This window comes from Silurus aristotelis, assembly GCF_946808225.1.
Source record: "Silurus aristotelis genome assembly, chromosome: 12".
NCBI classification, from domain to species: domain Eukaryota; kingdom Metazoa; phylum Chordata; class Actinopteri; order Siluriformes; family Siluridae; genus Silurus; species Silurus aristotelis.
This window is the reverse complement of record NC_139585.1, coordinates 6877225-6904786: the sequence shown is the minus strand read 5'-3', so window position 1 is coordinate 6904786 and position 27562 is coordinate 6877225. Positions and strand designations below refer to the sequence as shown.

Sequence of the window (27562 nt, the reverse complement as noted above, 5' to 3'; positions counted from 1 at the left end):
GTTAAACAATCTGGTTAAAAACTCCACTGCCATCTCTCCTAAACATCTACATGCTTCTACCAGTATGTCATCTGGTCCAACCGACTTTCCACTCTTCATCCTCTTAATCGCTGCTCTCACTTCCTCCTTACTATCCTATCTGTGCTGCCCTTGCAATACGATCTCTTGAGCAAAGCTAGACAGCCAGTGAACATTCAAAAGTCCTCCAATAAACACACAAGGCTTGACTTTTCTTGTATTTTACTGAAGCTGTTTCCTCTTGTTGTTTTGTTTTGTAAAACTGAACATTACAAAATAAGAATATAAATCAGTACACAAAACATGAACATATGCTTACATATAACTATGTTACTGCAAAATTCCTGTCAAAGTGTAAAACAAGCACTGAAGCCTACTGAATACAAGCAATGTAGCCTACAGTATGAAAATACAGTTCACCTACAAGCCACAAAGCAATTAAAAAACAAAGCTAGCTACAGCTGTACTGCTAGCTAACAGAGCACATGTTTTACAAAACATAAAAGCGTTTCTAACATGACATTCCTTACCAATGCAAGTGATTGAAAATGATTTACACATTACTTACAGGCACATAGTCTCCAAGGCAGAAGCGTATCAAAAATAAATTCAGCAACATGAATCCAGCACTGACTTTCTTGCCTGAAAGATTTCTACTGAAGAGAGTGGTTCACTGAATTATTAACTCTGACCAGTAGAGGCCAGCACACAGCATGAACTCCTGAAATTTAACTTAATGTATTTAATGTTTTAACTTTTCCAACGAATAACTTATTTAACCCGTTCACTTAACTTTAAAGACAGCACACTCCCCGCTTGATATAACAACATTATATCACTACAGATCCTACTAAATGAGGGAGAACGTCTTTTGACAGCAACATACTTAAGAGTACTTTCACAAAGTCTCTGAAAGAAGGACTACCATTTCTGAGACGGGCCTTAGAAACACCTTAGCTGTCCCGTCCTTCACAGTCCTGACCTCTACCTTGCGGACCCTATTGTCACTGCTTGGCAAAACCTTGACTACTAGTCCCATTGGCCATTTATTTCTGTGAGCCTGACTGTCTTTTAACAAGACAACATCTCCTTCTTTGACGTTCGGCTTGTCTTTTGTCCACTTCCGGCGGCTCTGCAGAGTAGATAGATATTCTCCTTTCCATCTCTTCCAAAAAGTGTCAGCAAGACACTGGACTTGCTTCCACTGCTTTGCATACAACTGCGCAATACCAAGGTTTCCAGAGGGAGCTACAATTGCACTTGTCTTCTGAGTAAGAAGCATAGCTGGGGTGAGTACTGCAGGCATATCTGGGTCGGTGGATACAGACACAAGGGGTCTTGCATTTATAATCGCCATCACCTCAGCCATGAAAGTGCTCAGGACTTCATGTGTTAGACGGGTTGGTTTTGTCTGAAGCAGCATTGCATCTAGAATGCGTCTGGCAACTCCGATAAGTCTCTCCCATGAGCCGCCCATGTGAGAAGCGTGAGGGGGATTAAAAACCCAGGAGCATCCTGTCTCCTGGAGGTACTTCCTTACTGCTGTGTCATCTGTGTTCATACCCAACTCCTTACAAGCTCCCAAAAGGTTAGTCCCTCTATCAGACCGCAGAAGTTTTGCTGGACCACGAATAGAGAAAAACCTCCTTAGAGCATTGATAAAACTGTCTGTTGACATGGTTTCAATCAGCTCAATATGCACAGCTCTGGTTGACAGTCATGCAAAGAGCACAGCCCAGCATTTGCTTTCCGCACTTCCTCCTCTTGTGCGACGTGTCATGATAGTCCATGGCCCAAAAACATCAAGGCCAACAGGTTCAGGGGTGAGTCTATATGCAGGCAGATCTGACATCTTCTGGTCCTCCAAACTCCCTCGTAGTTTGCGGCAGGTAACACACTTGTGGATAACAGAAGACACGAGACGCTTACCCCCAATTATCCAGTATCCAGCTGCTCGAATTGCTCCTTCCGTAATGTGACGTCCTTGGTGAGCTACTTGTTTATGAAAGTGTTTTACAAGTAGAGTGGCAATATGATGGGTATGGGGGATGATCAGTGGATGCCTTTCTTCTTTCGACAGATCAGCAGAAGAAAGGCGACCTCCGACACGAAGCAGACCATCTTTATCTACCACTGGATTGAGCTTCTTGAGTGTGTTTTGCTTGGAGTATGTCTGTCTGTAATTAAGACATTTCACTTCCTCCTTGAAGACGTCACGCTGGACAGATCTAATAATCACAGCTTTGGCTTGTGAAGGCTCCCTTATGCTGGACATTTCCTTAAAACACTTCCATCCATTCCTATCTGCCTTGTCTGTCTTTCCTTTGAAGGATGCAGCAACATGAATGAGTCTGGCTACGGTTTGATGGAGTGTTCTCCAGCTTGAGCATCGTTCAAAGTGTTGTGAGCTCAACTGGGACTCTGATGCCCTTGTTGTCAGAGTCATAACCTCAGGACGAATCTCATCATCAGCTTGAGGCTCAATGAGGGTGAAGAGATTAGATTCAGGAGACTCTGCTGCTTTGTCACAATACAGGAAGGCTGGTCCTGGTCCTGAGAACCAGTTGCTGAGTTGGAGTTGGGCTGCTGGTAGAGACCTGGTTGCATGGTCTGCTGGGTTCAAGTCTGTCTGTATATAGTGCCACTGTTAAGGGCGTGTGGATCTCTGAATCCAAGTTACTCGGTTGGAGACGTACATATAAAACCTTCTTGTAGAGTTGTGGATATAGCCAAGCACAATCTTGCTATCAGTGAAAAACTTTACAGCTTCTACCTCAATGTCAATCTCATCCCTGATCAGCTCGTATAGTTCCACAGCCAACACAGCTGCACAGAGCTCAAGTCGTGGAATGGTGTGGGCAGGGCGAGGAGCCAATTTCGACTTTCCCATGACGAATCTAACATGGTATTGTCCGTCAGTGTTGACTGCTCTCAAGTAGGCCACAGCTCCTATAGCTACTGTAGAAGCGTCTGAGAATATACACAGTTCTGTTTTCTGTGTTGCAGACAGCGAGACTGGAATGTAGCACATCTGTATGTGCAGGTCTTTAAGAGCCTTTAATGAGTTCTTCCAGAGGTTCCATTTTGCCTCCTTTTTGGGGGGTAGAGGAGCATCCCACTCACTCTGCTCAGATGACAAATCTCGGACTAAAGCTTTCCCTTGCATTGTTATGGGAGCTACGAAGCCCAAAGGGTCATACAAACTGTTGACCGTTGACAACACGCCTCTCCGTGTAAATGGCTTCTCTTTACAGGACACCAGATATGTAAAGCTGTCTGTTTTCAAGTTCCAGGAGAGCCCCAGGCTTCTTTGAAGCGGAAGAGGATCCACTCCAAGATCCAGATCCTTTAGATCCTTGGCACGGTCCTCTGCTGGGAAGGCTTCCATTACCTGGTTACTGTTTGATGCCACTTTGTGCAATCGCAGGTTGAATTCTGCTAACATCTCTCTGGTTCGTGTGAGGAGATCTATTGCCTCTTCTGGTGTGGCGACTGAGGTGAGACCATCGTCAACATAAAACTGTCTCTCAACAAACTGTCTTGCATCTAAACCATGTTCTTTTTCCCCTGTTTGAGCTGCTTGTCTAATGCAGTAGATAGCTACAGCAGGTGAAGGGCTGTTTCCAAATACATGGACCTTCATCCTGTACTCTATTACATTCTTGCTGGTGTCGTTGTCCTCATACCAGAGATATCGAAGATAATCTCTGTGTTCTTCTTGGACAACAAAGCAATAAAACATTTGCTGTACATCTGCTGTTAGGGCTATTGGTTCTCTTCGGAACCGCATAAGAACTCCCAACAGGGTATTGTTCAAGTCTGGTCCACTGAGCAGCACGTCATTAAGAGATGTACCATCACATTCAGCGCTTGAATCGAACACAACCCGTATCTGGTCTGGCTTTTGCGGGTGATATACACCAAATGTCGGCAGGTACCAGTGTTCCTTGTCTTTGTCTAAAGGTGGAGCAGTCTCAGCTTGATCATTATATAACATGGTCTGCATTAACTTGATATAGTGATCTTTCATTTTTGTTTTTTTCTCTAGCATTCTTCGTAGTGAGCAAAGCCGTTTCAAAGCTTGCTCCCTGTTGCTTGGAAGGCGCCGTCTTGGAAAGCGGAATGGTAAAGGTGCCACCCAGCTGTTTCCTTTATTTTGATAGACCTCTGTATCCATGATGGCCAGGAAAGCTTTGTCGTCTATAGATAGTGCATGCTTGTCATCATCCTTTGACCTGTCAAACACTGAACATCCTAGGTTGTCTGCACTCATAATGAGATTTGTGTCCTTTTCACTTGTAGGGAAGGTTGGACCGTGATGCTGTGTCATGCCACTGTAGTCTTCCTTCACGTGGATGCTGTTAGGACATGGCCTCAGAAAGGATGTGCGACCATTGTGCAGTATGTTGGCTTTGTAGACATTGACCTCTGATGGTTTGTGAACTGTTTCCAAGCACACTTCTCCCACAATGACCCAGCCAAGGTCTAGCCGCTGGGCATATGGCGCGTTGTGCGGCCCGTTGATTTGCTCACGCACCCTAAGGATGTCTCTTCCTAAGAGCAAGAGGATAGGAGCGTCACGGTCTACAGGCTGAATCTTGGAAGCAACTGGCTGAAGGTGGGGGTGATGGTGATTTCTGGGGACGGAATTTCTGTCCTATCATCAGGCACCATGTCACACTCTATTAAGGTGGGTAAGGGAAGCTGTAGTTTCCCATCCATGGACTCAATGATTGGCAGAAATTGGCAGCTCTCCTACCTGAAGTCTCTGATTTTCCAGAACAGGTTTTCAGCATGTATGGGGTGGAGCTGGCGTTGACCTCGAAGAGGTTAAAAAACTCTGTCTTAGCTAGGGACTTGTTACTTTGCTCATCTAGCACTGCATACATCTTAATTGTCTTCTCTTTTTTTCCTGCAGGATATGCTTTCACCAAGCAGATTTTGGAACATGAGTGTGAACTATCTGCGTTTCCACAAATCTCTGTGCACTTAAAGGTGACTGAAGAAGATTAGCTTCCAATGTGCTCCCCGCTGTCATCTTTGTCACCCATAGCACTCTGTGTGGTTATGGGAGGAGGACCTGGATGCAGGGCCGCAATGTGTTTGTCACTGTTGCACTCGAAGCACTTGACAGTCGTCTTGCAGTCCTTTGCCATGTGTTGAGTAGATCCACAACATCTATAGCAGATGCGATTCTCCCTGAGGTATGATTTGCGCTGGTCTAGGGGTTTGTCTCTAAAAAGCTTAAATTTTTTTCAGTGGGTGGGGCTTCTTGTGTATTGGACACAGACGGTCTGGTTCATCCAATTTCTTTAAAACAGGACTGGTTTGGATACCTGACAGTTCTGAAGGGATGTCTGTTTTGTGTACAGTCACAGCGGCTTTATTATTGTATTTCAGAAGCTTTTCTGTCCTGGAAGAGGCATGACTGCTGGAGGTGGATATAGTGAAACTGGGATTGTTTTTTATCTTTGCTTGTTTTCGGACAAACTTGGAGAAGACAGAGAAAGGAGGAAAAGCTACTCTGTTGTCCTCCTTGAATTTGCTTCCAAGGCTTGTCCACTTTTCTTGGAGGTTGTACGGGAGCTTTTCCACTATTTGTTTTACCCCACGAGCTGTATCCAAATACGAGAAGCCTGGTAGAGCACCATCTTCCTTAGCACACTCCAATTCAAGGAGAATGTCACCCAGCTCTCTCAGCTTAACATTATCTCTGTTTGTCAGCCTAGGAAAAGGTTCAATCTTTTTAAATAGTGCCTCTTCAATGACCTCTGGTGTCCCATAACACTCTTCGAGATGCTGCCAAACCATGTTGACACCTGCAGCGGGATTTAAGACATGAACTGCTCGAATTCTCTTGACCTGTTCTGACGATTCAGCTCCTAGCCACTTTGTCAGTAGGTCCAATTCTTCCCTGGCTGAGAGGTTCAAATCTTTGGTAGCACTTAGAAAGGAGGATTTCCATGACCAATTATTTTCAGGTTTGTCGTCAAATTGAAGAAGACCAGCAGTCACCATTTCCCTTCGCATAAGATATTTAGCAAATTCTTGTGCACCTTGAGGCTCAGGTAAGTATTTATTTTCAGGAATGGCTGAGTACTTCGGAGTAATATAAGGGTTGATTGATACCTCTTCTTTTATGTCTTTGTAAACTGGCTGTGTGTTGTTCTGGATACCCTGGTAACTCGCCGATTTATCCTCAGGCGTTTCCAATTTATTAATTTTTTTATCATGTGACTCCACAGCTACGTACTTTGCAGGCAGCTCCCGAAAGGCCAACTCAGACTGCTGTTGGACGTACTCAGTAGTGCGTTGGACTGAACTAAGGGGCCCGTCTTCGATATAGCAGAGTTCTTCTCTTTCAACTTCTGTTTCCTCATAGGCTGTGGCTTCAGCTTCAGCTGCAGCGGCAGCTCTTTGGCACTGGAGAAGATAAAGACTAGCGTCGTAGTCAGCCTTTTGCTTTAGCATGCTTGCTTCCAAGTCTGCTCTTTGTTTCATCATGTCAGCTTTTTTTTTTAGCATAAACTAGTTGAGCCTGGGCAGCTTTTGCTTTGGCATAGGCTTTTGTGGCTGAAGAAGTTGTTGATGATGATCGCCGAGAGGCTCTGGAGGCTGCTCTTGATGACTGTGACTTAGCATCAAATTGTTCAGGAGGCCAATGCTTTTTGGTTGTTTGATCTGCGGCCTCTGTTTGTTGTTCTCCACTAGCTTTGTCTTGCTGCATAGTGGTGTCTTTCTTTTGATAATGTCCTCCTGAGCGTAGACTCATGTTTGTTGAGTAATGTTTCCTTGAGCTAGAGCCCGCTGTGATGGTGCCTTTTTACTGTGCTGCCCTTGCAATACGATCTCTTGAGCAAAGCTAGACAGCCAGTGAACATTCAAAAGTCCTCCAATAAACACACAAGGCTTGACTTTTCTTGTATTTTACTGAAGCTGTTTCCTCTTGTTGTTTTGTTTTGTAAAACTGAACATTACAAAATAAGAATATAAATCAGTACACAAAACATGAACATATGCTTACATATAACTATGTTACTGCAAAATTCCTATCAAAGTGTAAAACAAGCACTGAAGCCTACTGAATACAAGCAATGTAGCCTACAGTATGAAAACACAGTTCACCTACAAGCCACAAAGCAATTAAAAAACAAAGCTAGCTACAGCTGTACTGCTAGCTAACAGAGCACATGTTTTACAAAACATAAAAGCGTTTCTAACATGACATTCCTTACCAATGCAAGTGATTGAAAATGTTTTACACATTACTTACAGGCACATAGTCTCCAAGGCAGAAGCGTATCAGCGTATCAGAAATAAATTCAGCAACATGAATCCAGCACTGACATTCTTGCCTGAAAGATTTCTACTGAAGAGAGTATCATCTCCACATCATCCAACCCTCTCTCTCTCTCTTATTTTTCTCGTTCATCAGCTGCTCAAAATACTCCCTCAATCTTCTCAACACACTCTCCTCACTAGTCAACACATTTCCATTTCCACCTATCCACCACCATCAAGCCCCCTGTTTGACCTCCAAAACCATCCTACAGACCACCATCTGATGATGTCTAGCTACACTGTCCCCTGCCAACACCTTACAGTCTCCAATCTCTTTCAGGTTGCATCTCCTACATAGAACATAGTCCACCTGTGTGCACCTTTCTCCACTCTTATAAGTCACCCTATGATCCTCCTTCTTCTTAAAATAAGTGTTCACCACTGCCATTTCCATCCTTTTAGCAAAATCTACCACCATCTGCCCTTCCACATTCCTCTCCTTAAAGCCATACCTACCCATCACCTCTGTTCCCTTCACCCATGCTTATTGAAATCTGCCCCAATCACCAATCTTTCCTAGGTGCACTCTATACCACTTCATCTAACTCACTCCAGAATTTTTCCTTTTTCTCCATCTCACAACCCACTTGTGGAGAATAAGCACGGATGACATTCATCATCAAGCCTGAGCCTGAACTACTGAGCTACCACTGCCAAATTTCACTTTTTGTTGACAAATATAGCTTTTACCACTTTCACCCCAACACTCCAAAATAGTTCATTGGATGATTAAGTGTTCCAAATAGCTTTAAATAATGAATTGAACTTTTCTGATCATTATTAAAGGCAATGATGTCTAGAAATGGACAAGCGACCATTCCAGGGTGTATTCCCACCTTTTTCCTTATAATTCACACAATTTCCTCTGATGAACGTCACTGCAGATACCTGTGTACACCTGAAATAGAGCTTAAATCCAATCACAGATTTAAGAAGCTTGATTGTCTCTGGTAAGTTGTAAGTTTAAATCCCAGCACAAAAACCTTTTTCTCAGGCTGCTTTTTCTATTAGTCTGAAGCCAAGACACAGATGCTCCGCTTGCTGTTTGGGGGAAGAAAAAAAACAACCCCCTAACTAATAAGAAGCCAAGGTCCCGTTTTCGATTTAACCTCACAGCACTGAGCAGGGAAGTGTCAGAAGCCTGTGTATGTGTATCAGTTTGTGTGTCTATCATGCTGTCTTTTCTTCATCTGAGCTGTGTACGAAAGGCCAGTTCTCGGTTCTCAGGCACCTTCGATAGACCCGAGCCCTTCTGTCTTTGTCCCCTCTGTAAAGCTTAATTTTAAAGGACAGATACACATGCTATGACCTCTAGTGATTAGTAAAAAAAATAAAAAAATATACGCCTTCTTGTTTGCGAGCAAAACAAGCTGTCTTTGGGAGCAGTCCGATCCCTCGCATCTTTCTCCCCTACTTCCTCGTGGCTTTGTGTAGCACTGCTTAGAAGTAGCTTTGATGGGTACTGGTAGTTTTTCCTTTCAGCTTGGTCTCTGGTCTTTGTGTGCTGGTACAGAGAGGCCTTGCGGGCAACAGGATTTATTTATTTAATTTTTTTTACTGTAACATAAAACATTTCCTGATCAAAAGTGACCTCTAATGCATGTTATTTCCTGTTTATGGCCTTGGCTCATGGATCAGGAAGCTTTCTGAGGAATGAGGAAGTTGATCTCACCATAAATGTGCCTGACCTATTGTGTTTTAACTTTTAGAATAAAAAAATAGCTTTTAAACTTGCAGCTTTTCCCCTGTTGCTATATAGTTGCTCTAAAAGTCACTGTTCTCATCAATGCTACTCCCCCCTTTTAAATAAAACTTTTTATTTAGGGGTAAATACTCAGAGTTTGAGATAAAGCGTTTGCTTCTCATTCTATGGTTTCCTTCTTCTTGTGGTGTTTCCTTCCAGCTGCTTTCCCATCTTTCTTTGTTTTCTTTTTTTCAAAGTACTACTCTATTTAATCCAAAAATAGTGTAAGTTTGGTTTTTGGGAAGTGATGTACCCTGCTATACTTGTACCATAGTCGAGTCAAGTTTCTATAGCGCTTTTTACAACAGACTCAAAGCAGCTTTACAGAATTTTAAGCGTTAAGGTGACTGGTGTGCATTTATCCCTGATGAGCAGCCGTGGCAACTGTGTCAAGGAAAAACTCCATTAGATGTTATAAGGAAGAAACCTTGAGAGGAACCAGACTCAAACTCCACATGAAGTGGGATCTGATTGGCACTGGTGCGTCTCCAGATGGTTCGGGATGTTTGTGGGGCCGGCATCTACTTCTTTGAAGGTCCACAATTTTCATAAGGTGGGACGTGACTGGGGCTGGAGCAACCTCAGGATGCCTCGGGATGGTGGAGAATAGGTTCCTTCTTCTTTTGCCTAAACCTCTTGTAAACTTTTTGTATGTTAATAGTCTTGTTCCACTGAGCAATTCATTTTGATAGAACTGTGAGGGTTAAGGGCCTTGCTCAAGGACTTCAAGAGTGGAAGCTTGTTCATTAGAGTTGAGGTAGCACATCCAAAGATGTCCTATACAATTGTGTGCCTCCAACTTTTTGGGGGAGAGTCACATATGTCTGGAAATATCAGGTTTACCAATACTTTTATTGATACAGCGTCAAACGTATCTGCAAAGTCGATAAAAAAAAATAGGGAGTTGATTCTTATTTTGAATTACTAAAAGATATTTGCTCCACTGTAAAAGGTATTGAAGATTTTTTGAAGGTAGATTCAAAACCACTAGTCAAAAATGCATCTATGTATAACATTTTCACATTTCTGTCACAATTGATGTAATCAGCATATAAGATTGAATATAAATTTAATCGCATGCTGTAATAGAAAAAAAAGAACTAAATGAATGAATCAATTGTGGCAGGATTGCTATGGAGTTTACCGAGCCTCTAACAAGGTTTTGGGAATTGGTCCAAAATAAGTGGACACATTTTTAGGGTTGAGAAAAAGCTGAACTTTCTCTTTTGATGTTAAACGGCTTCTAATGATGTCTTTTGACACATTTGCCCAACCACACACACACACACACTCTTTCACACATTCTTTCCCCTATCTTTTTCTTTTTTCACACTTCCAAAGTCTTTCACATTCCCTTTTAACCTCTGTCTTTAGCTTTCTTGCCCCTCCTTACATCCTTCATTCAGACTCTGAAGGTCAGAGTTCTGCACAGACACTTGAGTTTTTCCTCTTTATTCTTGCTGTGTGACTGTCCAATTACTCTTTGCTTATGTCTTTGGTGTTAGGCCAGGATTCAGATTTAATCCTTGCTGCCCTGTGTGTGTGTGTGTGTGTGTGTGTGTGTGTGTGTGTGTGTGTGTGTGTGTGTGTGTGAGAAATAGTGGAAAAGCTGAGTAGCTCTGGTGTGTGATATTGGAATCATAATAAAGAGTACAAGCGGGGAAAAATGCTGCTTGGCTTCAGGCCAGAGTAAATTACTGCACGGGTTAGACAGCAAGGTTTCCTCAGTCAGCATAAAGTGTTTGGGTCATTCCATGTCAGTGCAGATGGGGGGATTGTTGCATGGCTTATTCCTTTATTTTAAAATCGTTTAATTTTTATTGTGACTGAAAACTGTCCCGTGTCAATGAAATAGTTTGGCTGAATGCTAACTCTCTTCTCTTCTCTTCTCTTCTCTTCTCTTCTCTTCTCTTCTCTTCTCTTCTCTTCTCTTCTCTTCTCTTCTCTTCTCTTCTCTTCTCTTCTTCTGTACTCACTTACCTTTTCCTCTTTTCATCACTTCTCTGATCTCTTTTTTCTCTACTTTCATCTCTTCTCTCTTCTCCTATCGTATCTTTTCTTGTCATCTTTTTATCACCCATCTGATCTATCTGTTTACTTCTGTTCCATATTCTTCTTTTTTTTTCTTATCCTGTCTGCCTTATGTTTTCTTCTCTTCTTTTATTTCTAAACTAGATGACATAGAAAACTGGAAAAGAATAAAAATAAAATGAATGTGCAAAAACTCTATTCTCTAAAAAAAAAAAAAAAAAAAAAAGTCCATCCATAATATTTTAATGCCATTAAATATGTGATGTGAGAACTTTCTGTACTTCCTACATTGTGAAAACTCAATCAGAACATCTCTTTCAGAATGTCTTCAAAAAAGCTTGTGGCAATGGCCTCAGCACAAGAACTCTGTGTATAGGCAGGAACGTGAGCTTCAATGTAGTGTGGTTGTAGTGAAGAACTGTTCAGAACAGCCTGCGTGCACAGATTCCTTCAACCAAGCACAGAGGCGACGTGTGAAAGTGTACTCGGTACATTGCGGCTGACACGGACAGAGAAACAGAGAAAACAGAGAAAGGGAAACCCTCGCAGAACAGGACAATCTGATCCTGACGCTGCAGGGACCAATAAGAGTACAAGTCTGAATGTCATGCTTTGGTGAATAGGTCTAGTCTGAATGGATGGTTTCCAGACTGTTTAGTCTTCAAATCTATTCTTTTACTAATAACCACCTCCAATAATAACAATAATAATAATAATTATAATAATAATAATTAAATGTTTAATCACAACCTTCTGATCAGAAGTCTAACACCTTAACTGCTGATTTACGACACAAAGAGCTGATCATGTTTAAACAGTTGTGTACTATGATAATTATTTTAGTAGCTCTGGTTCTTCTAAGCTCTGAGATCTTATGATTTGGTTGTGTAGTGATGGTCCTGTCAGGGGCCAGTGGTGTTAGAGAGGATGGTGTTGTAGGAAAAACATCTCAGGTATAAAGCTAGAAATAAAAACTATAGATTAAGCTACAGGTTTATGGAGTCTAGCAATTATGGGGATTATGGGAAAGTGGTGGTTTAGTGGTTAAGTCATTGAACTTTGGATCTGAAGGTTGCAAGCTCAAATCTCAGCCCACCAAGCTGCCACTTCTGGGCCCCTAAGCAAGGCCCTTAATCCCATAGCTGCTCAATTGTATTAATAAGATAAATGTAAGTCACTCTAGATTTTGTATCTACTAAATGCCACAAATGGAATGACTGAAACATATATTCATGATATTTTTGACATGTATGTCAAAAGAGAACACAGACACGAAGAAACCAGACTGATCTTGGACACTTCAAAATGATTATATAAATAATTATATCAGTTAATATTGTGGATATAAACATATCAATACACAAAGCCAATTTGTATACACTAATCCAAGCCGCCAGTTGAAGTTTAATCCAAGTAGTTAATATAAGGGGTCAAAGCACAAGCAGGACGAGCTAATCATTAATCAATAAACTACACAAATAGGCAGGAGGTCTAAACTAGGAAAATGCAGAAATACGGAATACCTAAAGCAATAGAGAAACAAGAAAAATCCCTTGAACCACAATTTATTAAACCACAAAAGGGTTTAAATAAACAAACTAATCAGAAGCAAAAACACACAGTATGTGAACACAATCAGGCAACAAACCAGTGAGAGGACGAAAGCTGGAGTCAGGATTGTAAAAGAAACCAAAACACAGCCACATGGTGTTCATCTTCATGGGAACTGTAACAAAAATATACATGGTAATTTGATTAAGAAGGATATGGTCCACATTGACAAACTGGGGCTCAACATTAGGTCATTATCTGTAGTTCTAATGGAACAAAAAGCTGCTTTACCTTCATTCGAAATACTGAGAACTGGTAATAAACACAGTTTTTAAAACTGATAGGGTTATATATTCATCCACGATTTCACAGACAACACAGACATAACTGTTCCTCCTTATATAGGGTGCCATTACTTTTGTCATTTAATTGCTACATTTAGTCCTGATGACATTTATCATTACCCCATCAACTTCCAGTTTCACGCTCATCACCCTATCAGAAATTCTCTTCACCGCCACTACATTCTTGAACTCTTCCTTAAGGATCACCTCTACACCATTTCTCTTTCCATCCATGATAGAACAGTTTAAACCCACCTCCAATGTTCCTGTCCTTACTCCCTTTCCACTTGGTCTCCTGAACACACAACATATCTACCATTCTCCTCTCCATCATATCAGCTACCTCTCTCCCTTTACCCGTCATAGTACCAACATTTAAAGTCCCAACCCGAACCTCCACTCTCCTACACTTCTCCTGTCTCTGTAGACGTCTTCCTTCTCTCCTTCTTCTCCTTTGGCCAACAGTAGCCCCATTTCCACCTGTACCCTAATGGCTAACAATAGTAGCGGTCGTTGGTAATCCGGGCCTCAACCGATTTGATTTGGCACATGTTTTACGCTGGATGCCCTTCCTAACGCAACTCTCCCCATTTATCCGGGCTTGGGATCGGCACTAAGAGTGATCTGGCTTGTGCAACCCTAATGGCTGGTACTTTATTTGAAAAGTATACAGAAGACATATTAGTTTGTTTTGTTGGCTCTTTTTAATACGTGATGTTCTGAAGAACGACTTGATGACTCTGGCTTTAATTAGTATAGCCTGTATTAGTGATGTGATGAGTTCTTTACAGGCTATGCTAATCTATGCCAGAATCAGCAAAGCACTGGAGCCAGAACTGCTTGTGAAACTGACATTGTGGGGTGTTTTTTTTGTTCAGCGTGGGCCTCATTTATCAGTTTTTTTGGTAAAATTGTTTTTAAATCATATTGTAGGTCAAACTGATATAAAATTAGTTGCTAGTATTTGCTTCATATTCACTCGTGCATGTTGGTGGATGTTTATCGCTTTCAAATGTGTGATAAAATTCAATAAATGGCGAAGTTTACAGGGAGCTGAAAGTGTCTAAAATGACGAAAAAATGTAATGTAAAATGACGTTCATCATTTCAGGTTCACATTAGTGGGTCTGGGTTTTTTTTTTATGTATGTTCTAAGTGGTGTGTAGTAAATACTCTATATGGACAAAAGGGACACCTGACATTTCCAGCAATATGTAATTCTTTTCAAACTGTTATCACAAAGTTGGCAACACACAATTATATAAAAAGCCTTTGGATGAGGTGGCATTCAGTTTGTCCTTCACTTGAACTAGGAGACCCAACTCTGTTTTATTAAGATATGGTGTACATGGGTTGAAGTGTGCTATAGAGCTCTGACCTCAACCCTGATGAATTGGGACCCTGACTGCACCCCAGGCCTCCTCACCTCACCTACAGCGATTGTTCTCTGTGTAAAACGGCCAAGTGCTTTCAAACACAGTGTGGAGAAAAAAGTTTTGTCTACAAATGTGCACATTAGATGCACCACCCTGACAAATGAAGGCTTCTTCCTAGTAATTTATCCTCACAGAGTAAAAGGCAGTGAACAGGTACTAAACACTGGTGAGTTTCTTCATTGTGGTGTTTTAGTCTCAAAAGAATCAACTGTGTTCTGGTTGCTTCCTGTCATTAAAAATCTTAGGATTTCTAAGGTAAAGTATCTTTGCTGGAGCGTTTGATGAAATAACAAAAGAAGGTGCGATCCGCTAACTTTCTGCGGTGTTCTCACATCTCGGTTTTGTTGATTTGTGCCACGGCCAGTGGTCCAAAAGAGTGCATTTATTTATCACAATGGAGTTGATATTTGGAAAAGTGTGTGTGTGTGTGTGTGTGTGTGTGTGTGTGTGTGTGTGTGTGTGTGTGTGTGTGTGTGTGTGTGTGTGTGTGTTTATACATGACTGTTAAACAATAGTAATTTTTGTCATTTCATCAATGACTTGTGACTCCAGAGCAACTGGCAAACCAAAAATAAATAATATTTATTGCTCCATTGTTACACCAGTAGTTTTTTTCTTTTTCTATTCTTTTTATTTTTATTCATTATCCATCCATGCATCCAATCATCCATCCATCCAATCATTAATCCAATCATCCAACCAATCATCCATCCAATCATCCATCCAATCATCCATCCAAACATCCTTCCATCCATCCATTTCTTTCTTTCTTTCTTTCTTTCTTTCTTTCTTTCTTTCTTTCTTTCTTTCTTTCTTTCTTTCTTTCTTTCTTTCTTTCTTTCTTTCTTTCTTTCTTTCTTTCTTTCTTTAATATCTTGCTACATGTTAAATTATTATTTTGTATCTTGGCTAATTAATATAATGCCAAAGACAAGAGTTTAAATGTGCCCTGATTGTAAGTTACCAACAATTTAATTAATTAATTAAATCAAACTTAGTGCTTTTAATAACTGCCTCTAAATGTTTCTCTCTTCTGTTAAACTCAAGCTGTTGATTTTCTATTATATATTGCGCCAGTGGTTCTTTATAAAATAACTGACATGGACACATCTATTTCTTCTCCTTTTTTAGGAGTGGTGGTGGTGGTGAGTGTGTGTGTGATGATTCAACTGTAGATTTCTTACATATATGTATATCTTACATAGACATACACAGAAATTGTGAGGATAAGATATGTGGAAAAATGTATGCCAGTGGAATACTTCTGTTATAATGTAATGAAAAACATAAATCTATAATCAGCTGTAGATTTACTTTATACATGCATGTTATCTCACACCAGCAAAATGTTTTTTTATTTCTGAGCTAAAAAATAAATTGCATAGTTGCAGTTTAAATTATTAAATGAAAATTTACCTCAAAAGGGCCGTCTATTCTATCCCAACCGAAAATATTCTAATAATTGTTCACCGACTCTAGCACATTGATTAGTGCCTCAGGAAGTTTGCAGTCTATTCAGGGTATAAGTTCAATAGATCTTTGATTTCCTTGCTCTAATGCAGGAGGATTCTCACGTTTCCTAATAAGTAGATGGATTAAATTAGATGTCTGGAGAATTGACTGTTTGGTATAATTGACCAAACCTAGACTCGCTGGGACTCAGAAAAGGGTCAGGATCAAAAACAAGCACAAGCAAACCCATAATAAAAACAGTTCTGAAGCCATGCTATGATTTCTGTTAGACACAGTGTGTGACTTTAGCAGCGTGTGTACTGTAGGTATGTTAATCCAGGCGTGCACCGTGTTGTCCCTGTGCTGTGGAGCTCAATAAATTTGTGCAAACTGCATTTGCTGATTTGTTATTAAATCGCTGAAGTGGAACCACAACCACAGTCAGCATAAATTCCTTTAACTGTTCTTGGCGGCAAAACAATTTTCTAATGAATACACCATCAAATCTAAATACTTCAGGATAAAAAATACCTTCAAAGCAACTTCGTTTAGGACAACATTTTATGATTTATGAATCTTGATCTATTAATCTATGATACTTGGAAAATGATCTATTTTTGTAATTATTTATACTGTTAAATGCTTGATTTAGTTTGTTCAGAAGGAGGTTATTAATTTGCTATATACCACAATATGGATGAATGCTTGAACCTGATTGGTCAGGTCATTAGTGTCATTTATCCAGAAGAAGTGCCCATACAAGGAATTCCATCCAATACATCATTAAGAGCTATACTCGAAAAAAAACCTTCCTGAACTTACACAACTTAACTCAGAATGTATAAAATAGCATTAGACCAACGCTTTAATGAAAAGGGGTCTTGATTTACTCATCCCTTTGGATCAGTCACTGTGCTATGTGAACTTTTTTTAGCACAGGAAAAATATCAGGATGGAGGGGTATTTTTTTTGAGAGAGAGAGAGAGAGAGAGAGAGAGAGAGAGAGAGAGAGAGAGAGAGAGAGAGAGAGAGAGAGAGAGAGAGGCTGGTGAAAGAATGTCTTTATCACAACTACAACAAGTAAAAGTTTTTTATTCCACTTATCTACAGTATAAACTGGTAAACAAGGTGCTTATTGGTAGATTTCAGTGAAGCAAGCCACATGTATTATTTTTTCTTTCGCACAAAAATAAAACATGTTAAGGTGTTAATGGTGCTTTGTGATTGTGTTTGTGTTTTTGAACTGAAGTCAAAAGAGAATTAAAAAAAGAAAATTCATGTGACTGTATAAAGCCGCAATCACGCTAGTAATGTCTTCATCTTTGTGGACATTTCACAGCATTGTATGTAAAGAATGTCGAAAGTGTTGCTGTTTTAATTGTAACACCTGATCGGATCACATCATCGAGTTGGTGATTACTGAAATATAACAGTTTTTCATTCCTTCCTCAACAGTGTGATTATACACAGCAGGCCGCCTAATGGTTTTGTACACAAAGTTTAGTCAGTCGGTCATGTGACTTGTGCGTTGGTACATGCAGTGCATCCTGAAAGTATTCTGAATAAGAGAGGGATCTGAAAATGGCTGTGCACCGACGCTCCCCATCCAACCTGATTGAGCTTCAGAGGTTCTGCAAAAAAGATTGCGAGTAACAACGCAAAAATAGGTGTGCCAAGCTTGTAGCATCAAACTCAAAAAGACTCGAGGCTGTAATTGGCACCACAGGTGCTTCAACAAAGTATTGACCAAAGGCTGTAAATACTTATGTACATGTGATTTTTATTTTTAATTATTATTATTTTGTAATAAATTTCAAACTAATTTCGGTCACGTTGTCATTATGGGGTATTGTTTGTAGAATTTTGAGGTAAAGAATTTAATCCATTTTGGAATAAAGCAGTAACATAAAAAATTAACAAGTAAAGTGCTGTGAATACTTTCCAGATGCACTGAAATTTGTTTTATGCATCAAATGACAAACATCAGACCCATGAGAAACTGCATTCGATCAAGCAGAACTAAAACAATGTGTAGAATGGAGAAATAAAGTTGAAATTCTTTAGCATGAGCAGCCGTGCCTGGTCTTCTATCCTCTTACACACCGTGAAGCTTTTTAATCCTGTTTGCCATTGATTTAATCACAGTTTATTCCTTCATGATGAATAAACAAATAAAAAAAGGGTAAATGAAACATCACTACACAATTATATGCTTGACATTTAAAATGTAATGGTTACTTGTTGAATACTGTTGAACAATGTCTGACACTGCTTATTACACACTTTGCAACTTAAAGGCCACTGAATGCTTGTAGAGCAACAATTTATTTCAAACATGTAATAAATGCAGCGATTATTATTAATGAAATAAATGCGGATATACAGCGCAAAATGAATTCAATTAAACATCAGCTCAAGTACAACATAAAATCCGTTTTAATTGCTTCTTTGAGTAGATTAGATAAATAACGTTTCCTCTTGTATTTATTTCGTAATTTTATATAAATTCATATATCACAGTATATGTTCTGAATATCAGAACATATACTGTGATATGTTCTGAATATCAGGCTTTCAGGAGGTCTCCAGAAACTTTGAGAATCTGAGTTCTCGTCTTTATTTTTCCTATTTTCTTGTTCTTGGTCATGTAGTATCTGGATTGGTGTCATGTAATGCACGATAGCGGGAGTGGATCGAGTGCAGGGTAAAAGTGTGCATTATATAAAGAAGGCAAACAGATCCAATTCGACACAAAACAAAATAAAAGAGCGCAACCAACCAAACACTGGCAAAACTGAGGACAAGGAACGTGTAGTAGAAATAAGATAATAAAAAAAGTTAACATAAACAATAAACCAAATTTTGGCTCGATAATTGTAGCTACACTAGATGAGTTTTTCGCAATGAGACAAGATATATTGTAATTTCCAGACTATAAAGCGCACCAATATACCCACTGAATTTTACAAACATTTTTATTTTTAACATAAAAAAGCCGCACCTGTCTATAAGCCTATAATGTCTACATTGAAACTAATAAACTTTACACAGGCTTTAACGAAAGACACGTTACACACGGTGTAACGGGTGAAATATGTTGTGCTTCCTTTAGGAGCATAGCGGTATTTTGGGAATAGCATGCCACTGCATTTTCCAGTATTACTGCATGTGTGCAAGACGAGGATTATGTCCTTATTATTTTCTGATGCTCATTTCTATGTTTCTTTGACTAAACCGTAACGCTGTTGCCAAGAACAATAAAAAAGCACGAGTTTTGGAAACCTGTCTGTGCTTATATGATTTCTGTTGCAACTGGAGTTAGCGAGCTCTCCCTTCATCCAGACTCAACGAGCTACAACGGCTTGTATCTAAACAGTAGCCTACCAAGAAAGTCATTGTTCACTGTCTTCCTCCTTCCTTTCGCAACTATTTCTCTCTGGAGTTTATTAGATGGCAACTGAAAATCTTCCTCAAAGTTAATGTGTTTGAAGCAGAAAAAATGGGCAAGTGTAATGATTTTTTATTGAATTTGAATTGTGATGGATAGACAAATGGGTCAGAGCATTTCCAAAACTGGAGCTCTTGTGGGGTGTTCCTGGCCTGCCCATGTGGCCCAACAGATGGGAGAAGTTAAGGAAGTTGATGCTGTAATGATTTTAGGAACTGTTTTGGCAGCAAAAGGGGGACCGACACAATATTCGGTAGGTGGTCATAATATTAGGCCTGATTGGTGGCTATAAAGTTGTGACTGGTTGGTGTGTGTGTGTGTCAAATGTGAAAGTATATCCATATGTTAATGAAGACACAAGAGCACAATGCACGGTGCAAAGCATAAAGATACGAAATATGGAAGCAAGCTGGTCTTTAGTGGTGGCCATTAGCACTATGGCACTCTTGTGAATGGAGCAAGGGGGAATCTCTGACATTTGGAGATTTGGATTTGGAATGAATGGGCAAGCAATGGTTTTAAAGCGTGTTTGGCACTTCTGTTACTATAGCTATCAGTGTTTAAAAAAAGCCCAAAAGGTTCTCTGTCAATAATTCCTCACTGTGACCATTTCAGGAAATGTGTAAACGCTGCAATTCTGTTCCCAAATAAAATGATAAATAGAATAAAATTAAAGACGCAAACCGGTCGCACTTTGTTACCAAGGTTACGCGGTTGTTTGGTAAAATCGAACAAAATATCATAAAACAAAAGCCACAGTTTTACTAAGGCTGGAATGTATGTGAGCGAGACGGTTCACTGTATAAGGAGAGGTTTCCAGATCCTTAGTTCATCAGTATCCAGATGTTGAAATTGGCACAAAGTACCAAGTGTGCAGGAATGACAAACGACAGAGCGAGTCTTTACAGGAGGAATCTTTTTTTATTGGTCTGATATTCTGAAATTAGATTTTAATTGCATATCTGTTTTCGTCTCTTTGTTTCAGTAATTTTCATCACACTCGTATTTCCAACAGGAATGATGGAGTCATTAGCCAAGGGAAATCTGATAGTGCGGCTCTGATTAAGCGTGCAGCTGAAAGTGCAAGCGAGCCGCCGATGGGATTTTTGGTGCTTCGCAGATTCATTTGCAAATGTACGATCTGTGAAATTGTGGACTATAGCCATGACAACTTTTGCAATATGGCTGAGTTGAGTTCAACTTCTTTTGTTTTTAGTGAAGACGGAACTACAGTTTAAAAGAAGTACTTGAGTTAAGTTGTACTGAATACCCCCCCCCCCCCCAAATAAAAAATAAAAATCAAAAGTCTAAAAAGTCAAAATTGCCTACAATGTTTTTTTTCCAAAACCAATTTTGAATATTTATCAGTGTTCTCCCTGAAAATGGTCACATGACCAGACCTTTAACTTGTAAATGATCTCCCAGATTTTCAGCTTGTACTGTACACATTAGTGCTGCAGCTATAGATTATTTCATTAATTGAGTATTCTATCTATTATTCCATCAAGTAATCAAGTAATCGAATAAGAAGCACTTTTTCTTTATAAAAGATAAATACTTAATGTACAAGAGAAAATAAGACACGTCTCTCAAAATTAACAAGTAAATTTGTTTCCTTTTTTAGAAAAATGTAAATTTTTATTGTTGAAATTGCACACAAGAATATCTGTAAAAACGAAACTATTTATTGCATTTAATTGTCATATTACATCAAAATGCAAACACAAGTATAAAATACAAATATAAAAATCTAATCTTGGCGTTTTCTTTGGCCTGAATGTTGTTCTCGGCCCTCGTTGTTTTTTTCCCATTCAGTCGTTTTTCATTCTAAAGTGTATTCTGTGTTTACTTGTCCAGAGTGGTCCAGAGTTTAGCGGGTGGTGCGTCAGTAATAATGGTCCATTGGGAAACACCATGCTCCGTGTGTAGTTAAATGGACCTTGATGCTATTTTGTGTTATTTGAGTTGCTTGAGGAATCTTTTCAGCCCTAGTATACATAATGAGGCACTTTGCAAAGTATTGTAAAAACTAATAACATATTAATACTCTATAATATTAAAATTATATTATAGAGTATACTCATGGTTAACTATTAGTATTACTGTGTAAAAGTGTAAAATTTGTGATTACATTTTATAAACTAAAAAATATAATTATACATTTCTATGAGTTTTTTTTTTTTTTTTCAAGACACCTTTATGTATTATTATTGTAATATACATTAGCTTTGCTAGCAATTTGGGGTTAAAAATCTTCCTCAAGGCAATCTGGGATTTGAATACACAACCTTTTGCACCCAAATGTAACCGTTAATCCCCCAGCATGGCATTATATAATACAAGCAGTCCACCCACGTAAGTGCAATGTGTTCCACTGAAATGTGATTAATATTTATTTATTTATTTATTTATTTATTTTGAAGCATTTAGTCAGCTTCTGGGGGGATGGGGGGAACTGACCACTTGAGAACTGTAGAAATTGAAGGAGTGTCTCTAGTGAGAGACCGAAGTGCTTTTGCAAAAAAAGAAAAAAGTCTGTACACTTTCACCCTTAAAGTAGCGGTGTGGTGGTTTCTTTCCGTCTGACAGGGCTGATGAGGGAGTAGCTCTGATGCTGTGCAGCCTCGGGCCTTTTTCTGCTGTCATTTATTTAAATCCCTGAGTGGGATGAACCTCAGATCCAAGGCCATGGTGCTTCTTGCTGCTACAGGGGATGATGGGAATTTTATCAAGGTGAGCTGTCACGGGTACCATCTGAGCTCAAAGCAGGGCTAAGTTTCTTAATGTTAAAGGAAAAAGTCTCTTGAATATAATGCTATACAATTTCAGATCCTCTGAAAACCTGAAGACATTTGGGAACATAGCTGGATTTTTTTTGTGCACTCCTGGTGGTAGTCTCTTGCAGAGCAATTAAACGTCAAGGGGGACAGTTAAGTAAGATATAAAGTATGCAGAATCCTTATTTTCTCCTGTTCTTGGATTGAGTGTACCCACAGGCAAAAGTGGAACCTGGAATGTTCATAGGAGCTGCAGTTTTATTTGGAGTCTCAGGAACTGTCCATCATGAAAAGGTCCATGTTTTGTGCAAGAAGGAAAAAGACTGTATTTAAGCCTCTGACTTGAGATCAGCATTGCAATGGTAGATAAGGCAGCCGGGTGGAGTGAAGCTCTCTGTGCTTAATGCTTGGATGCCTGGAGAGCTAAAAGCAGCTGAGGTATATCTTCTGTCTCCTGGTGGACAGCCTCAGTGAGGGGGTTTGGAGGAAAATGAATAGGAGTGGTCATAGTGCTTGCTTTTGTTTGTTCAGATTCAGGCAAGGCAAGCTTAATGTCGACCAGTGTGGCATGACCGGTTATAGAAGGTTAAATGTGGAGGCAGGGAATAAAGAAATTAAAAAAAAGCAACCAGAACATAGATACAAAACCGTTGGTCATTATGCAGGAGTGAACTATATGAAGATCTGTATAAAGGTTTTTCTAAAAGAAATAAGAGGGGAAAAAAATTGTCTTGATTTACAAGACCCAAATTGAAAATTTTTTACACTACATTTGATTAAAACTCAACACTGCCTTTCACCCCAAGTACACTGTCATTAAAGTGAAGCATGGTGGTGGTACGGTCATGTTCAGGTGCTTCCTTACTGGTTTTCGTCACTAATGCACTTATTTCCCAGTCACTGATCTTTGTTGTATTCAGGCATTCTATTGCTTTTATTTTGATACTTAAACAGATTGATTCCAAAATTTAACTTATTATGGTAACTAGTTGCAACAGACCTAAATAAATGGTTTCACATCTACTACATGATGCAGCTTTTGTTTTTATTTTGCATAGAAAAAAGGTAAATCTACAATGATTTATCGATGTTATGACCAATTCTGTGTGGATTTCTGACATATAAGGGTTAAAAATTAAATTCCTTACTCTCTTTCAGCAGCGGATAGAACATTAAAATGGGTGTTGAGAAAGTTAACCTGTTAGCCTTCGTCACCACTTTTGGGACTCACAGCTGAAAATGTCCTACCTACATTTAAATGTTAACAGTTTCTAAATGGGCTACATACACAATTTAAATATCTTTAAATAAAGAACTCTTTAAGCTTTACTGTCAATCATTCAAAGTTGATATTGATCAAAGAGATAATAAGTTATAGATGACAAAGTACTGTAAATATAAATTTACTGCATTGAACATTTTTCTATTTCATATATATATAAATACATGAAATCAGTCCTGGAGCAATCCAGAAAAGTACTAGGTTAAAGGCCCATTTAAATTAAATTTCATTAAAATTCATTTCAATTAAATGAAGATATCATGAAAAATGAGATTCCTACAAACATTTAACTGAGACTATGTCTGGTTTCCCCCACCCAGCCCAAATTTTTTACATTTTTGAAAATGCCCTACCTAACTTTAAATATTAACAGAAAAGTGGGTTCCTTGGTGGTCTAGTGGTTAGGATTCGCCGCTCTCACTGCCGAAGCCCGGATTCGATTCCCAGCCATTAGGGTTGCACAAGCCAGTGCACTCTTAGTCCCAAGCCCGGATAAATGGGGAGGGTTGCGTTAGGAAAGGCATCCAGCGTAAAAACATGCGGCAAATTAAATATGCGGATCAAGAATACGGATGATCCGCTGTGGGAAAAGCCGAAAAAAAGATATAGTTCCTGAGAAAAGTGGGCTACATATACAATTTAGATATCTTTGGAAAGAAGACACTTTAAACTTTACTGTCAATCATCAAATATCAAAGTTGATATTGCTCTATAAGATACGTTATAGATGGTAAAGTACCTTAAATACTTAAAGTACCTTAAACACTATAGGGGTACAAGAGTATATAAGAGTACAGAGACACTTGACTTGTCTTGATATGTGCTTCCTCCCCAAACTGTTACCACTAAGTTGGAGGCACACACATTTTTTAGGGTGTCTTTGAATATAGTAGCATGAAATGTTCACTTCACTTAAACTGGGAGACCCAAACCTGTTTCAGGATGACAATGGCTCAGTCAACAAAGCCAGTATACTTTTTTGGTTAATTGGTCAGTGGTTAAGATTTTGGACTTTTGATGCCTTTACTAAAACGCTTGTGACTGAATAAGCACAAATCTCCACAAGCACACTTCAACAGGAAGGTGGAGGTTATTATAACAGGAAATAGAACCTTATAAGCAGGTGTAGGAAAACCTTTGTCCAAATGTTCTATGTTCTCCACTTCCAAAAGAGTACAGCTTTCTGCTTAATGACCAGGACATTTCTTCCTAAAAATATCATCACCATTATGTTCAGTACAAGGGCTGTATATTTAATTGTGCCTTATGTGAGTTGTGTTGCAGCCATCTGTGTAGAAATGTAAGCTTTTTAACAGCCAGAGGACTTTCTGTCTTTCTCATTCACACATACTGACATATATAGTGCTCACTAACAGGCTGGGAATAGTGACAGGTCACATGACAATGAAACAGGTGTAATATGTTTGATGAGTTGTACTCATACAGTAGTTATTCGCCTCCGAGGTGCCTTTTTCCTTTTTTATCCTCTCTGCCACTGCCTGTGTGTGTATAGCTGTCTGCCTCTCACTCTTTCTCGCTATCTTTCTGTCTCTGATGAGTGCTGAACGCGTCTCTGTGGTGCAGTTGAGTGTGATGCCGTGACACATTGTAAAATAAAATATTCGCCTGCCTGCTTTCCTCCACCACCAGGCATCTGCTCTTGGCATCCTGTGATTTAGAGGCCAGTCCTGGATTCGTGATGCAGTCCATGCATCAAGCATGATCCTGTTTATTTTAAATGCTTCCTGAGCAAGTGGCTGATGTGGTTATTGTTATAAATAAATCACTTAAATGCTCATTGTAGGAAGTAAAGAAGGCATTAGGGTCAGGGATGTTTTGGTCAGCCTGTGATTGTCTGATTATATTTTTATGGCAGTTTGTAGCTTAGCTTGATTGGTGATGCTGTAGTTACTTACTAATTCATATTAGTACAGGACAAATCACTTTCTCCTTTGTCTGATTGAGGATGTCTGCCAAATGGAATAAATGCAATTAATTTTTAGATCAGTTAACCACTGAGCCTACATCTTGGGGGTGCATCAGTCGCTCATTAAGCCACAAGAATATTGGTTGGTCAGGAACTGATGTTAAATGAGGTTGTGTGAAGTGCAGTTAGAGTTCATTTCATCCCCAAGGTGTTTAGTAAGGTTAATGTGAGGGATCTGTGAATGTCTAAATTGAACTTTGCTTTGTGCACATGAGCACTGTGTTGCTGGAACAGGTTTAAACCTTTTATAGGTTTAACTGTGTGGAAACACTTTGGAGAATAATCACATAAACATATGGTGAAATCTTTGACTAAAATCATGATATTACTAGAGATCTATAGTACTATTTAAATGCTTAAGCCAGCTATGAAAAAGATAATGCAGGGCAGTGGTCCCCAACCTTTTTTGCGTCACGGACCGGTTTAATGTCAGACAATATTTTCATGGACCGGCCTTTAAGGTGTGGCGGATAAATACAACAAAATAAAATTATACGATAGGCATAAAAACTGTTATTTTCTGAATATAATAATAAATGTAAATCCACTGTGTTGTGTTTTGTTCATTTTGCTCGCTTGGGGGTTTGAATTTAGCGGTAATGTATTATGTGTTAGCGGCCGGAGCCCCTTTAAGAAGGTAGCGGATGACGGTAAGACATGTGACCGAGGCATTATGACATGAATCAAGAGTGAGTCATAGACAGTTGTGGAGGGGAGAATCCGGTTATTTTCTAAAATAAAACTTCCTTCAGAATCAGATAATAAATAAAACGGAAATAACGTAAGTTATGTATTCTTTCTGTGCAGTCCGGTACCAATTGACCAACGGACCGGTGCCGGTCCACATCCCGGGGGTTGGGGACCACTGATGTAGGGTATAAATGGCTTCAAATATATATATATATATATAATTTTTTAATTTTTTTTATTGTTAATTTTTTACTAAATACGAGGTGAAATCTAAATCTAATCTTTATTTGGTATGACGACCCTGCAGTAGGATGTTCCAAACATCTTGGAGAACAAACCACAGATCTTCTGTGTAGTCTGTCTTTAATTCTTCTGTCTATTAATGTTAACTACCTAAGGACATAAATAATGGACATTTTATTAGCTAGTCTAACTATAAACCGACAGAAAGCATATAACTAATAACACTTAGTGCCAAAAATGCCTTATGATGAATAATATTTTACATGTAAAAGCCAAAGTGATGAAAAGGTTTGGTTTTCACATTACGTGTCATTCTTCTGTCCATTTTAGAAAGAACATCAATGCTGTCCCTGAGACCCCCTGCTATTCTGAAACTCTTTGCCATATTAGAAATTCACAGGATATTCAGTAACTCCATATGTGTCACCATGAGGAGTCTCAGTAGGAGTCCTGGTCATGTCGAGACTATATTATGCCATACTGCCTGAGGTACACTCATGTTTACCATATGAATCGGAGAGTAGGAGTATATGAGTGTTGTAAGGAAGTAAAAATGTGCTTTACTTCTACCATTGGACCACTCATTGGGACTTTCTGGGCATTAATGGATTCTCAAAAATGACGTAATGAGAATTTGATCGTTCTGTTAGATGGGCCGAATAACACACTACATTGGGAATTGTCTTTACTTGTTTGCGTAAATGCTTGGTCTAGGCAGCTTCAGGTTCCGATTTTATTATGAGTGCTTTTCTTTAACAACTGGAGCCTGGAGTTCTTATATATGCTTATATTTTGAATAAAAGACTTGCCCTTAACACTGCTGTCCTCAATGCAATAATTATGTACTGAACTCTTACTAGACCACTTCAAGAAACACATATTGCTGCATTAGAGATCATAATGTGATGCCAAATTCATGAGAAAATAAACACTGAATGAAAAGAGGAAAATTTGGAATATGAATTGTGGCATTGAACATAGAAAGACAATCATGGAAAGACTATACACGAAAAACAAAGAGAGTTCATAGAGGTGCATTTGCTGGGGGGAAACCATATTTTGTTACCATTATGCTGCAGACATGTATATTTATCAGGGATGTGCATCTCCATAACTGCGGCTGATGCGATTCGCATCCCAAAGCATAGCTAACGATACGATACATAAAAGATACATATGAAGCAGCTACCGATGTGATGCAATAGGATTCACCCCTATT

The 27562-nt window shown here is 39.2% G+C and overlaps 2 protein-coding genes and 1 long non-coding RNA gene across 3 annotated transcripts in view; 1 reads left to right on the top strand and 2 right to left on the bottom strand.

Annotated features, from left to right (window-relative positions):
• Positions 1–27562, bottom strand: part of LOC310734560 — an 88108-nt gene that overhangs the window by 2457 nt on the left and 58089 nt on the right. The window lies entirely within an intron of this gene.
• Positions 1–27562, top strand: part of chrm3b (cholinergic receptor, muscarinic 3b) — a 141300-nt gene that overhangs the window by 63121 nt on the left and 50617 nt on the right. The gene's annotated exons all lie outside the window — the stretch shown is intronic.
• Positions 224–6552, bottom strand: LOC310734472 (uncharacterized protein). The gene is made up of 2 exons (XM_083556559.1): positions 587–6552; positions 224–280 (listed from the first exon to the last, which is right to left on the bottom strand). Exon 1 carries the CDS (start codon positions 4346–4348, stop codon positions 2666–2668), a length of 1683 nt encoding a protein of 560 aa, XP_083412685.1. The 5' UTR covers positions 4349–6552; the 3' UTR covers positions 224–280; positions 587–2665.